We start from the raw sequence: 15,271 nt of genomic DNA on the forward strand, positions 1-15,271 counted from the left end.
TGATGAATTTTTGTATTTTACATTTTTTTTTTTGTTCAAGAATCGTTTTTCATGTTCGAATCCAGATCAATCACCTCTTCCTAATCAATTAATTCATATTGTCGTTAATCAGGTACAACTAATGCGGATAAAAAAGTATTTTTGTTAATATTTTCATCGTCAATAGGCATTGTTGTTGATGATGATGTTTGTTTTGATATTTTAATACTATTTTGAGGTAATAATTTTTTTGTCATCGTCGTTGTTGTTGTTGTTGTGTTGGCCAAATGTTGATCATTTTTATAATTAATATCACCATTTATAAATAATTCACTTGAAATACGATTAAAATTTGGACTATGTGATTTAACTAAAACCATATTTGTAGATCGTTGACCATTCACACAGCAATACCATTATTGTTGATATTGGTAGATTGTTGTTGTGTATTAGCACCAGTACCGGCAGTACCAGCAGCAGCTGCGGCAGCCGCAGCAACAGCCGTTGTTGTTTGTGTTGATGTTGTTTCAGCATTAAAAGCTCGATTAAGTGGCCAAAAATTAAGAAATTTTGTTGAATAACGTCGAAATCTTAATAATAAAAAAATCCAAATATGAATAAATCTTAGAAAATTTATCCGTTCACTAACCTTTTGTTCATTAATAATAATATTATTGGATTAAGTACCGAATTAAACATTGCTAACCAATAAATAGCTAAGAATATATGTTGTATACCAGGCCATGTTGTTAATTCAGGCCATTGATATGTTGTTAAAAAATATACATGATATGGTAACCAACAAACAGCAAATACAATTACAACTAAAAAAAACAACAATAAACAAAACATAAAACGAAAAGATGTTTGATAAATTTTTCACCATCAAAAAAAACAAACTTACCACAAATTAACATTCGTACAACTTTTTGTTTTGAACGTACAAGACTAGCTTGTGCTTGTGTTGTTTCACCAATTTGTTTACTACCCCATAATACACGAGCCATTAATGTATAAGCAATAGCCATTGTCATTAATGGCAGTAAATATGTTAGTACCAAAAATAAAAGATTATAACTAAAATTTATAAACCAAAAAAAGAAAAACATTATCATTATTATTATTATTATTATTAAATGTACCTTGAATTACAATAAAAAAAAATTTTTTACTTACAAAAAATCTAAACGAGATTTCCCGGGATAACCATCCGGCCAAACAATCAAACAAACAGTTCGTTGTATTGATGTATCACGTAATGTTCGAGAAAATATTAATGCTGGAATGGCAAAGATGGCGCTAGCTATCCATATTATCAGTATATGTACTAATGCACGATGTTGTGTCATACGTTTTTCAAGTGGATGTACTATTGCATTATATCTATTTCAAACGAACGAACAAAATCGAACGATGATGATCAATTTTTGGTTTATTTATATGGGAATTTGGGAATATAGACGAACAAACGAATATTTATTCATCAAATTAATCAATAACAATAATAACAGATAATCAATTATCAATGAATTTATACATCTATTAATAGTAAAAGAATCTATCAATTTGTTAATGATGATGATGATGATGATGATCTTAACTTGGTCGAAAACAAAAACAACAACAACAACAACAAGGATAAAGAGCCTGGATCGTATGTTTTTCGTTGTTTTGTAGGGAGGGTAAGTTTGGATTTTACCAAAAAAAAAACAAAAATAATAATAATCCCTAGATGTTTATCGGACCAAAAAAAAAATGTTTTTGGTTCGGTTCGGTGTTTCCCTAAAATCATCATCAATCAATGCATTCGAAACATAATAATGTTGCTGACAAAACATGGTCTGATAAACCAACCAACCAACCAACAAGTAATGGTGAATCGTTTCTGTTTTTTTTTCCTTCAACCAATTCAATTTGCATCACACCACCACCCCCACCATCAACAACAACAACAATTTGATTCGGATCATTTTGTCTTCGAAAAAATCAATCTGAATTTATCCTTGCAACAACAAAAACATCAATGTTATTCAACAACACTCCACTCCCCCACACAAAATAATGTAAGCATCACATTCAAGAAATGAACCATCTTATTTCCTTACTAAATCGCTAATCAATAATAATAATAATCATTTCCGAATCATATTCGGGTTAACATGTCAAAATTTGTTATTTTCAACAACTTTTTTTGTTGTTGTTGTTGTTGTTTTGTTAACCACTCAGCAATCATTTGGGGCAACTCATTCATTCATTCATAATAATAATAATAATAATCATTTGAGCATGATGATTGATGATCATTTCAAACCATAACCGATTTTTTTTCGGTTGATCTCGATTTGCAGCCTTTATTTTTCTATTTTGATTCGATCAAGAGTAGAACCAAAAACAGGAAGAAAAAATTATTACACTGAAATCGATCCAACAAATCAAAAAAAAAAGAAATCTAATCTAATACATAGAATGTATAGATCGAGAAAATCAAGAAATCAAAAAGAATCAAACGAAAAGATCGAAAATCACAAAAATAAATCAAGCAATAATCGAATAGTGGTGGTTATTGAATCAATTTTCGATTTTTTTTTCTGGTTTTCTGGTTTTTTGAAAGTTTATTATTACTTGATGATGATGTTTGACATGAGATTTCATTATTGCTTTGTGGTTTGGTGGTTGGTGTGTGTGTGTGTTCAATTAGTAGTTTTTTTTCACAGGAAAAATCATCATTTGATTATTAGATTGATGAACTGTGTGCATGTGAGTGTGTGAGAGAGAGGAAAAAACAATGAATTTTTTTTTGAATCAGCCAGGATTCCTGATTTAGATGCTTTCTTTCTGCTGCTGTTGATGACGAAAAAAAAGACATTAAAAACTCTGACTAACTCTATCAAAAGAAAAAAATGTTTCAAAAATAGCTAATATATTTTTTCAACAAAAAAAGGATAATCCTCACTATTCATCTTGGCTCATTTTTATATTTACCGTTAACTTTATCAAAAAAAAAGAGAAAGTGAAAGCCAAGATTGAAAATTTATTATTATTATTTTTCTTTCGCCATTTTTTTCCCATTCTTTTCATATATTTACATAAAACATAAATTCAGATAGATAAACATGATGTACACACTCACACACACACACCTTCTGGATGTATTCTGAAAAAAAGATTTTTTGTTGTTATTGTTGTTGTTTCATTTTCACACGAACGCACATAATACATATTACATTCAATACACTATCCTGGAGCCAAAATAATGGTCACGTTTTATTATCGTTTTATTTTTTTCAACCAACCAACAACCAGAAGAAAGCACGAACACATCATTTTTACAATATAGAATAGAATGTATTATGGTGTGTGTTGTTGTCGGTATCCGGATTTTCGGGTTTGTTTTGTTTGATTGAATCATGCAAAAATGTTGTTGTTGATGATCGCTTGCTATTCGTTATTTAAACCACCATGTCATCATCATCAAACGATAAGAGAAACACAACCGAAAAAAAAGAAAATTCTTTAATCTTTCTCCATTCTATTCCATTATAAATGAATTTTTTATCAGTTTCTCTTCTCTCTCTTTCTCTACCTTTTATTTATTTATATTTTATTTCATTCTTGAATGAAAGAAACTGTAATCAAAAGTTTTTTCTTTTTTATTATTATTCGAATTCAAACTTTCGTATAATCATTTTTCTTATTCTTGGTGATCTTCTCTCTCTCTCTCTCTCTCTCTCTCTCTCTCTCTCTCTCTCTCTCTCTCTCTCTCTCTCTCTCTCTCTCCAAGCTTACAGGTCGATGGCAATTCTTCAAAACAACTACGCGCCCAATTACGTGAAAAAGCTTTCAATAACTGGGCTGCATTAGACTATCAAGGTATCGGGGTTAAACACTTCAGCAACCAGCCTCGTTCGAATTCGGCTTTATACAAAAAGAGCATTTTATCGGCGTCCGAATGGACAGCTGCTCTTAAGCTGAACGTAAATTATGCCAATCTGAATGGAGTTCCTGGTTCATCAAGCGGACAAGCATCCATCCTCTGCCGCAGATGCGGTAGAGAGAGAGAAACACCATCGCATGTATTGGGTGCTTGTCCGTTTGGTGAACTCAGACGGATCCAACGACACGACAAGATCAAAAATAAATTGGTGGATGTGCTTAGAGAAAAAAATATCACCTGTCACATAGAGGTAACATGTACCGATAATGTCGGCTCGAATAGGCGGGTGGATATCCTAGCACATGATCCAAGATCAGGATCAACATATATAATCGATCCGACTATACGTTTCGAGTCCAATGAGGACGTCGGTCGGATCGTCCAGGCCGAGAAGGAAGCAATCTACTCCGGATGCTCGGACGATCTAAAAAGAAGCTTCCAACAATATCCAATTGATAATATAGAGATTTATGGACTTTGGTTCGGAGCAAGGGGTACCATCTCGACCCAAGTTGTATCATTTTTCAGCAGATTTGGCATCGACGAAAGCCACCTGGTTGGCATGGCCGAATCGGTTGTGATTGACTCAATAAAAATGATACATCACCACATCTACGCTTCGAATTGACGATTTAATTTAATTTCTTTTTTTTTTTTTTTTTTTTTTTAACTTAATTTTTTTTTTAAATTAATTTCTTTTGTTCTTTTGTTTTTTATTTTTGTTTTTTTTTTCTTTTTTGTATCATTGATTTTATTTTTTTTAATGTCTTTATGGACTAATCAGTATGCTGTGCCTAAACGGCAGACTACCAGCAGGTAGCAGCACAACGAAATTTTTCAATAAAATCGTTTATTTTCTCTCTCTCTCTCTCTCTCTCTCTCTCTCTCTCTCTCTCTCTCTCTCTCTCCTGCTCTCTTTAAAGATCATCAAAATACATTGATATTATGTGATCACATCTTCGAAGAAAATGGGAAAATATCATCGTTTCCCAAATGAGCTGGATTTTCCTTTTTTTTCATTCAAAATAATCCGTTTTTATTAACCTTTACCACTCCGATGTCCCCTGAGAGGGGACATTTCAATGCAAAAAGTCAAAAAAAATTTTTTGTCGGAAAATACACGTTTCGATAGGTAGACTAAGAATCTTCGAGTAGAATATAGCTAACATCCAAAAGGCGTTCGGAGTGTTAAGGGTTAATAAACAAAAAAAAAAAAATGATAATTAAAAGTGGGAGAAAACCTGACTGACTGATTGAATGGGCTGTTATTTATTAATTTTTGATTTAAATTAATAAGTTTTTAACAAGCAAAAACTAATAAAGTTTATAAATTAAATAATTACAAACAAACAAACCTTTCTTTACTTGTAAACATAATTGTAAATACTGATATTGCAATAGTTAAATTTGTAATAAAATTATTTACAATACAATAACGATTACCAAATGGCCAATTTCCGGTAATCATAAAAACAAAATTAAATATTGCATTAAATAATAATGTAACTAAATCCGAAACGGTAAGATTAAGTAAGAAACAATTTGTTACTGTATGTAATGATTTATGTCCACCAATAGTTGCCATTACTAATAAATTTGCTAATAAACCAATGGTTATCATTATACCAAATATTAATGACCATATTATTTGTACATTATAGGAAAAATATTCTTCATTATTTTGACGTTCGGTTGTTGTTGATGATTTTGCTTTCGTTGTTTTTGTTGATGATAATTTATCCAACAACAATATTGATGTTGTTTCATTATTAATCAACATAATCGATTCAGTTGATAAACTATTTGTCATTGATAATGGCCATAATAATGATGATAATGATTCATTCTGTGGATGATAATCACTATTGTTTTTTACCGTTATGCTGTGCTGTTGTTGATCTGATGCTTGTAGTTGTTGTTGTTGTTGTCGATGATTATGATGATGTTGTTGTTGTTGTTGTTGTGAATAAGCTTGACCACAAATGGCCATTATAATCATAATAACCAATATTGTTATAATTGTAGTCATCATTATTGATATGATTAGAAATTTAAAATTTTTCTTTATTAAAAACATAATGTTTTCGGCTGTTGTTGTGTTGTTTTCGTTTCGTTTCAGCATCCAAACAAGGTATCAGATTAGCAAACTTTTACTTTATGTTTGTTTTTTTTGCTAGATAAAAGTAAAAGTAAACAAAACAAAATATTTTTAGATTGAAAATCTTTGATTTTTTAACTTTTTTTTAATGAATTTTTTAAAGTTTGTTTGTTTTCCTTGCTGATTATTCAAATTAGCGTAGGAAAATTTAATCTTTTCTCATTTTTTTTCTCATTTTTTGTTTTGTTTGACATTATCATTTCGGGTTAGATCAACTGAAACAAACAGAAAAAAAAGAAGAAAGAGTTGATTGAATTTCCCTTGGTATTTATGATGGATTACGAAACTTTTGCCTTATTACATTAATATTTGATGGAAAAATGAAAAATTCTCGTCAAAAATTTTTTTTGCATTTTCAATCCAGAACTAGCCTTTGGTTGATTATCATGATGAATTGTTTGTTTATTTTGTAAAAATCAGATTTTTGATCGATGATGATGATAGAAAGGGTTGAAAAGAGAGAGAGAAAGAGAAAACAACAAAAGAATTCTATTATTATTATTTTGGTTTTGAAAATTTTCTTCTTTGGAAAAGTTTTTGGCTTTCTTAAATAGATTCTATTCATATGCAAAAAAAAAAAATCATCGATGCCAAACGTGTTAAATAAACTTTTGGCCATACAATTAACACTTTTTGGCCAATAAAGGGGTTGGCTGAAATAATAATTTACAAACAAAATGATTTGAAAAAAGAATGTTTTTAATTTTTCACCAAAAATTCTTTCATCATCAATTATTCAATCTTGACGTCAATTCATATGCAAAAATCAATCAATATTTTAAAATATTCCAATTTTTTTTCGATTGTTTGTTTGATTATTTTTGGAAAATATGATTATTGTTTGCCAACATTCGCCATAGACCAAAAGAAAAAATTGAAAATAAAAATCAGACTTTTTTTTTTTTTTGGTAAGAATTCAATGATGAAAATGGTTCCAATTGGAACACATACAGTGAGTGAGTGAGTGAGTGAAAGTGAATGGCAAACAATACAAACAAATACAAACAAATACGGTCAATCAGTCAGTTTAGTTTTGCCAAAAAATAAAACAAATTCTGTTGGATGTGTTCTCTCTGGTTTTCTATGCTGTGATGTTGTGTAATGTTTACATTTCGATACAGAAACAAACAAACAAACAAAACAAAAAAAAACGACAAAACGACGAAAAAATGCAATTAATCAGGATCATGGAATATTCTATTTACTGAAAAAAACAAAAACGAAAAATATGTGTGTCATTGTTCAGCTATAGAGAGGAGGAATATTCTCTCTCAATGTTTATTGGAATGTTTTTTGTTTTTTTTTCATTATCAGAAAAAACTACTATCAATTTTTTTCTTTTTTCCCATTTTCTTTCTCTCCGTTTTCGTGTAACTGTCCTGGCCAAACATGGTAATTTTCTTCTCTCGTTTTTTTTTGTTTTGTTTTCGTTGAATGAAATGGAAAATCCATCATCATCATCATCGTACACAACCCATAAACTGTATTTATTTAAGCATCCATCCATCCATCCATTTTTCTTTCGTTCTTTTTTTCAATTATTATTATCTATGATAATGGGACCAACAACGACACATTATCATACAGATCATTATCATATGTGCTGTGATGGTAAATTATTTATCAATTTTTGTAATTCTAATTAATCTAATTGATCAAAATATAACCAATTCAATATATTCAGTTTGCTTTTGATTACAAAAAAAAAGACAACAACAATATGGTTATTCTGATAATGTGTGTTTGTTTTGTTTAGTTTTTCGTTCAAGGTTTTCTTCCACTATCTCTCTCTATCTATATATGCACTTGTTTCCTTTCGGAAATCGATCGATCGGTTTTTGTTTTTTGTTTTTTGTTTATGGGTATTCTTTTTTCATTTATCTTTTGGATCTTTCAGAAAAAAAAAGTTTTAGGACTTTGAACCAAACAGCAGCAGCCGTAGTGTTAATGCAGAAACATATTTTCTTGTCTCTTTTTTGGTTCGAAGATTAATTCTTGCTTTGTTTTTTGTTTGTCCGGTTTTTTTTCTGTTTGGTTTGAAATTCCCAAAATGATAAAGTGTGAATGAAATGATGATGATGATAAGTGTACACGAAGTTTTTCTCAACTTCTCTCCGCTTTTGGTTCATATCATCACATCGATTTACTTGTCAATTAAGTTTGTTTTGTTTTTTTATTTAGGGAAAAAATATTCTACAAGCGTCATCTTCATCATTGATTTTGATTTGGACAAAAACAAAAACAATGACAGAATTGATTTGAGAGTGAGCAAAGTGTTCACAGTATAGTTTCAAACAAACATGTCAAACAAAAAATGTCAACTGGACTAACAACAACAGAACAGAACACGTCAAAAAAAGTTCAGAAAAAAACAACAAGCCAAATAACGAATCATCAAAGTTAATATAATTGTCATCAGTTTCTTTTCTCTCTCCCCAATCATATCATCGTTGTTGTTTTCATTTTGATTTTTTTCTCGTTCCATTCGTTTCATTTACTGTTTCAAACAAATTTATTTCAAATTAATATAAAAAGCAGAAAATTTTCTAAATGAAATGAAATGAAATGAAATTCTATGATTTTTCTTTTTTGTCGTTTCGTTTTTTTATTTTGTCATTCGTTCGTTCGTTTGTCATTTGGCGTTAGCCAATTTCAAATTGGAAATTTTTTTTTCTGTGAACTTTTCATTTTTTTTCTGCTATTGTCATCGATTAATGTACCTTTTTTTTTGTTTGTTTCATTTTATTAATTGAAATTTTCATTCATTCATTTATTTCATCATTTTTGGATGAAGATAGAGAGAGAGAGAATTTACCTCGTTGTGTAATAATCGATATCGACAATGATGATGATTATGTTGTTGTTCATCATAATAAAGCAAACAAACCAAACAAACCAAAACTAATCATTTAAAATAATTAGCTTGGTTGATTTCATGTTGTTTACCTGCAATAACACACAACAACAACAACAAAACACACGCAAAAACACACACACACACATTATTATTATTTATATCATTTTCAAAATCATCATTTTCATCATCATCATCATCATCTCTTTCTATATATATTTTTAATGATGATGATGATTTCATTTGTATCATCACATCAAGAATATCTATCTACCAAAAAAAACAAATCAATTAGGATGATGGCCTTGCGTTTCTCTCTCTCTCTCTCTCTCTCTCTCTCACTGTCATTCATGTTGATTTTCATTTTCATTTTAATCAATATTTTTTTTTTCCTTCACTTTTTTTTTTTGTTTTCTCTGTTAAACATAACGTCATTAGATGAATATCACACACACACACAGATATTACATAATAGATTTCTTCTTGAATCAATTTCGGGTATTATTCTGCTGTAAATTATTATCATTTTGATTGACTTGATATGAAACGAACGAACGAAGAATCGCCGCTTGCTGCTTTGCTTCTTTGTTGTTGTTGTTGGTTTGGGTGTCCACGATCAATCATATCATTGTATGTTTCAATTGAGTTTTTTCATTTAAACCAAACCAAACCAAACCAAACCAAAATCGATTTCGATATCAAATTATCAAAACACACTGTATCCCTCATATAATAAAAAAAAAAAGTTTTTTCGCTTTAAAAATCATCATTATCATCATTTCCATTTCATTACATAACATTTTCATTTCATTTGAATTTCTTCGTCAGCCTGTCATGTTGAATATTTTCATCATCATCATTGCTGGGTTTTTGTTCATTTTTTTCATTGTAAAAAAAAAATTTTTCATTTGTCGAATGTGGGTAAATGTCGATTCAAATTAAATCAACAAAAACGAGCGAAAAAAACAGGAAAAAAGACGAAGACGAAAAAGAAAAATTATTCATTTGGCCAATGGGGAAAAATTATAGAGAAACTAAAAAAGATGCTAAAAACGATTCAGTAAAAGCAAAAGCGCGAAATGCAGTAAGCGAAAATCATCGAGAAAAAAAATTTTTTTCTCACATATAAATAATGAATTTTTTTGGTGAAATTTGCAAAATTAAAATGAGGAAAAATTAATTCAATTCCATTCAAAACAAACAAACATCTCTCAACAAAAGTCTCTCCGCACCCACCCACACACAAAAAACACAAACACTACGTCTTTATCAATTGAGAAAAAAATTCATTATTTTTGTCGGCACCAAAAAAATCATTGAATTGATTGCTGCTGAATGATTTTTTTTTCTCATCTTTTTTTTCAATGATAATCATCATCAATATCCTGAAGCTTTTGATGAGATTTTTTTTTATTTTTATCGTTTTTTTCATTGCTTAATAACAATGTTTTTTTCGTTTTTTTCGTACATTTCTGTTTGGTTTAGAGTAGGCTTGTTATTTTTCTTTTTTTTCATTGCTACTGTTTTCGTTTGTTTATCAAGGCTTAAATTATTATATAATCTCGGTGTTGTTGTTGTTTTTTTCCCCACACTAAATTCTCTTTTATTCAGGCTGGTTGGTTGGTTGATTGTTGATCAGAAACAAATTCTTCTTTGTAGATCATTTTTATCCTATCCTATCTATCGCTAATGATGATGATGTTTTTGTTTTTTCAAATGAAGCCTCAAGTGATTAGCTTGTTGTTGTTGTTGTTCATTTTCATTTTTGACGTTTTTTTTTCTCTTCTCTTTCTGATTTCGATATGGGAATAATTTTCTTTGTTTGATGAATGGCTGGTTGGTTGGCTGGCTGAAATGAAAAAAAAACACGCAAAAAGATTTCATTTCCTTTCAATTTCAATTTTTCATTGAAGCCCTATAGAGTTTTTTCATTATGTAATTCCATTTAGATTCATTCACGTTTATTTCAATCAAATTTTTTTGTTGTTGTATTTTTTTTGTTGTTATAATAATACTGAGAATTGATGACAAAAATTATTGTTGTTGTTGAAATGATAATAATAATCGTAATAATAATAATGATATTAATAATTGCAATTCGTGTTTTTTTGGTTGTTGTTTTGGTTGTTGTTGTTGTATTCAATTCTCATTTTCTCTTCGTTTTTTTCTTTTTTCAATAAAGAATATCTAATCAAAAAAACAAAGTGGCCATGTTTTTTCTCTGGTTTTTTTTTCTGGTTGTTAATAAATTATATTGTCTTTTTTTTTGGGTTGTAACACAAAAAATCGCATTGATGATTTTTGAATTTGTTTGAAGATACAGTGTGTTGGTGGTGGGGAAGGAGAATTTTTGTTACACAATAATTTTCGGTGTGTATAACACACACGCAAAAATGTTTCGTTTTTTTCAGAATGTTCGTGTGTTCATCATCAACCAATCTATCAATTTGTTTTGGATCATTCAATTTGTTTCTGGTCTCTTTTACTCCTTATCTATGGTTTATGTAGTTTTCAATAACTTTTTGTTAACAATCTGTCCATCTATCTGTCTATCTAGATTGGTGATATATTAATCATGGAATGAGAAAAATGGCTTTTACTATAAGCCTTATGGCAATTTTTGCTTCAATAATTTTTTTTTTTCAATGGCCAATGGCCATTGGCCAAATTTTGAAAATTGAAAAAGATTTTTTCCTTGTTGAGTGGACAAAAGTGGACAAAAATTTTTAAATTAAATTTTTTTTCTTTTTCTTCAATAACATACCCGTTGTTGTTATCGTTGCATAATTCTTTCTTCGTTTTCTCGTTTCTTCTTCAACAGACAATTTCCAAAGAAAAATGAAAAACTTGTCAAAATTGTTCAATTGTTTCTTCAGAAAAATTCACTTTTGATGATGATTATGATTATCAAGAATTTCAACAATGATAAACACTTTAGGAATCATTGAAATATTGATGGTCATTGTTCTTGTTGAAGAAGAAAAAAAAGACCAGAAAACAAAACACTTAAATTGAAGAAAATAACGTTTTCGCAAAGAGAAAAAATTTCAAACAAAAACAAGGGGGAAATACGCATATGAAATAAGTTTGGCTTCAAAAAAAAAAAAAAAAAATCAAATGATTATGGCTAATTATGTTTATATTTCGGTGATTAGTGGTGATGATTTGATGATGGTGGGTGCGGTGGTAATGATGATATGAATGTTGTTGAAGTTTTTTTTTTTTTTTTTTTTTTGGGATTCAAAACAGAAATTTGCTTATTGTCGATAATAATGTTGTTGACGCTTGTTGTTGACGCTTGTTGTCAATGATGTTATCCATATCATAGCCAAACTAAAACTGAAAAAAAACCAATATTCAATTTATTCAATGATTTTGATATACAGTGGTACCTCGGTTAACGACGATGATCGGTTCCTGAAAAACCGTCGTTAACCAAAATGTTCGTTAACCGAAATACAATGCAATACTTGTTTTTTAATCATCGTTAACCGAAAAAAATCGTCGTTAACGGTCTCCTGACCGAAATCGTTAACCGAAAATTTCGTTAACCGAGGTGTTCGTTAACCGAGGTACCACTGTATATTAAGTGAAGAAAGAAAACGAAAAATTCTTTCAATTCGTCATTTTTGTTTGGTAGTAGTTTCCTGTGTCAGATAGTGGTGCGCATGCGTATAGTCTTGCGCGCAATTCTTATCATCAAAAAAAAGTTTTATTATTATCGTTTTTCTCTTATTATTATCGTTTTTCGTTTATCGAGTTTCTGTACTGGGAGTTATAACCCCATTCGAAAAAAATATGGGGATATAACCTCAGGCGGTTTTTAACAGTGTACCCAAGTCAACATAGATGATGAAATTGATGTGAAGAAATCGTTTTTTTTTGTTTCCATCATGCTGATGATGATTCTCCGTTTTTTTTTTGAATTTATCATTTCAATTCCTTATCGAATTGAATCAACATAATGTAATTTTCCCATACTTGTTATCATCTCTAATTCTAATCTCTTTCAATATTTATTTATTTATTTTTGTAGAGAATCTTTTTGTTTTTCAACGAAAAAAAAACAAACAAACAAACAAACATCTGGTTCTGCAATCATCCAATCAAAAAAAAAAAAAAAAAATTCATCGATCATTTTTGTTTCCACCATATAATATTCTTCTTTTTTTTTCATTTGAAAATTCTCCTTAAAAAAAAGTGTCCAATTACATATTAGAGCAGTTTGAGAATTGAAATTCTTTACCTTTTTTTAGAATCATCGTCATCATTATTAATGTATAATTGCTGTCATCATCATCATCATCATTGACTAACTCATATTTCATTCATTTCATTTATCTTTTCGTCTTGAAGCCAAAAACAAAAACATAGCAAAAAAAAAAGAAAGAAAACCATGCAAATTAGGAAAATGATTACCCATCTCCGGTTCGTTGGTCTTAAATTATGTCGTTTCTTTCTCTCTCTCTCTCGCTGTTTGTTTCTGGGTTGGGTTGATTGTTGATATTACATGGTGGATCTTTTTACCTGGAAAGAAATAATATGAAAAAAAATCTTATCAAGAATCCAAGAGTGTGACAAATGTTTAAATGAAAAAAAACATGAAATTTTTTTTTTTGATAGAAATGAAAGACAACCAAAATATGTTAATATGGTGATCATGATGATGAATTTTGATGATGATGAAGAAGATTTGACAAAGAATTACATTTCAAATGAAAGAAAGAAAAAAAACGTTCAAATAACAACCGAAAAAAAACAAAAACAAAATGAAAAGCTATGTCAAAACATCATTATCATTACTGCAATGTGAAAATTGTTTACCCCGGAACGAAACGAAAAAAAAAAAATAAATAAAAAACTACAGTAAAGAAGATACCGAAGAAGATGAAAAGTAAAGTAATTCCAAATATTTTTTTCGTAATGGAAAAAAAATATTTTCTGAAGAAAAGAAAAAACTTTGCTGAATCTTTTGAGATGATTACTATCGTTCATAGTGTGTTTGTTGATATTGAAATGAAATGAAATGAAAAAAAAAATAGTGAAGATAACAAAGTGAAATTCTTTCTTTGATGTGTGTTTACGTCAGCGATGAAAATTGTAGCGTTTTTTTTTTGTTATCTATCTATCTCTATCTATATATTTATTGTTTTATTTTGTAAACACACACACACACACACATCGAATAAATTTTCAAACGACAACAAACAAAAAAAACAAAAAAAAACCATAAGCATCGAAGCCGATTGATGATGCATGCACACACACACACACATCAATGAAGACAATCGATTGTCGAATCTAGGATTAAATTTCATTTTCTTTTTCTTTTTTTCACTATTGAATAATAATAGCAACAACAACAACAACAATCCATGAATGAATTTGATTTTCAAAGAAGAAGAAGAATAATTCTTGTTTGTTTGTTTGTTTGAAAATGTCTACTTTTAGAATCATTCAATTCTAATGTTGTTGTTGTTGATATATTCAGATGGGTCTTGCTCAATTTTGATTAGGGGTCGATCGATCGATTATTGATAACAATGTTGATGATGGTGTTGGTGTGGTGATTGTAATTCATTTGACATTTTCTTGATTTTCTTTTTCTATCGTTTCTATTTTTAGGTTTTAAATGATGTTGGCTATGATGTTCAATATTTGAATTATGATAATCATCATTGATTATCGATTGATTTGTTTTTGTGGTCAAAATCGCTTTAGGCTTTTATCAAAATTGATAAATAACCTATGTTTGTTTGTTTGGATCGGCCAATTTCGTTTGTTTTTAAATTGGAATATCATGTTTCACCTTTCTTTCGCTATATATAGCCACATTTGTTTTTGTTTTTCAAATTTAAATAAATTAAATTTGAAAAAAACGCTACATTTTTCAAATGTGAATTCTGTTGTTGACATTGTTTGAAAGAAAAACATTAACATTAACATCATCATATGATTTGCGAAGAAAAATGATTTCAAATTCGAATACGCCTGAATGAATGAAAATAAATAAGAAAAAATTAATTGACCAAAACTATAGTGTCATAGCCAAACAAACATACCCGAATATTGAATATAAGAATATTCTTCTTTTCTTTTCTTTCTTTTTTCAATTGGCTCTTGAATTCGTTCGAATAAACAAACAAACAAACAAACGGGGGGAAAAAAAGAAGAAATTCTCAATCAACAAACAAATCGATTAAAAGATTGATTGATTGAGTGTTTGCACCGGTTGATCGATTAGATTTTTTTTTTAAATATTCGTTTTGTTCATTTTATTCTCATCGAATATTGATCATGATGATCATCACATTTAAACAAAAAATATATATTCATCGAAACGATT

General features: G+C 29.2%; 1 protein-coding gene and 2 long non-coding RNA genes across 5 annotated transcripts; 2 read left to right on the forward strand and 1 right to left on the reverse strand.

The window, feature by feature from the left end:
* Positions 1-275: 275 nt before the first annotated feature.
* LOC113799645 (tachykinin-like peptides receptor 86C) lies at positions 276-13,526 on the reverse strand. Of its 2 annotated transcripts, XM_075823626.1 has the most exons (7): positions 13,345-13,526; positions 11,690-12,264; positions 5,269-6,086; positions 1,156-1,362; positions 884-1,056; positions 629-803; positions 276-569 (listed from the first exon to the last, which is right to left on the reverse strand). In XM_075823626.1, the coding sequence occupies exons 3-7, from the start codon at positions 6,033-6,035 to the stop codon at positions 380-382; spliced, it is 1,512 nt and encodes a 503-aa protein (XP_075679741.1). In that variant the 5' UTR covers positions 6,036-6,086; positions 11,690-12,264; positions 13,345-13,526; the 3' UTR covers positions 276-379. The 2 variants fall into 2 exon arrangements, with proteins under 2 accessions (XP_075679741.1, XP_075679742.1); XM_075823627.1 differs by lacking the exons at positions 11,690-12,264; positions 13,345-13,526 and adding an exon at positions 10,394-10,916.
* LOC142645961 (uncharacterized) lies at positions 1,322-4,540 on the forward strand. Of its 2 annotated transcripts, none has more exons than XR_012846978.1 (3): positions 1,322-1,661; positions 1,712-2,042; positions 3,761-4,540. It is a non-coding gene; the product is annotated as an uncharacterized LOC142645961 (long non-coding RNA). The 2 variants fall into 2 exon arrangements; XR_012846979.1 differs by having other exon boundaries at positions 3,768-4,540.
* LOC142645962 (uncharacterized) lies at positions 12,607-14,257 on the forward strand. The gene is made up of 2 exons (XR_012846980.1): positions 12,607-12,891; positions 12,962-14,257. It is a non-coding gene; the product is annotated as an uncharacterized LOC142645962 (long non-coding RNA).
* Positions 14,258-15,271: the final 1,014 nt, after the last annotated feature.

Source organism: Dermatophagoides pteronyssinus, unplaced genomic scaffold (genome assembly GCF_027571235.1).
Source record: "Dermatophagoides pteronyssinus isolate colony J.1.1.1.1 unplaced genomic scaffold, Derpt_VIB-CSIC_2022.12 sq0032, whole genome shotgun sequence".
In the NCBI taxonomy this organism is placed as follows: Eukaryota; Metazoa; Arthropoda; class Arachnida; order Sarcoptiformes; family Pyroglyphidae; genus Dermatophagoides; species Dermatophagoides pteronyssinus.

What these genes read in the sequence shown, in the direction of transcription:
- LOC113799645 (XM_075823626.1), bottom strand. Translation starts at nt 6,035, where the DNA reads ATGCTGAAACGAAACGAAAACAACACAACAACAGCCGAAAACATTATG. An exon ending in AAATCTCGTTTAGATTTTTT is followed by an intron (nt 1,057 to 1,155) that starts GTAAGTAAAAAA and finishes TATAAATTTTAG; the next exon opens with TTATAATCTTTTATTTTTGG. An exon ending in TGTACGAATGTTAATTTGTG is followed by an intron (nt 804 to 883) that starts GTAAGTTTGTTT and finishes TGTTTTTTTTAG; the next exon opens with TTGTAATTGTATTTGCTGTT.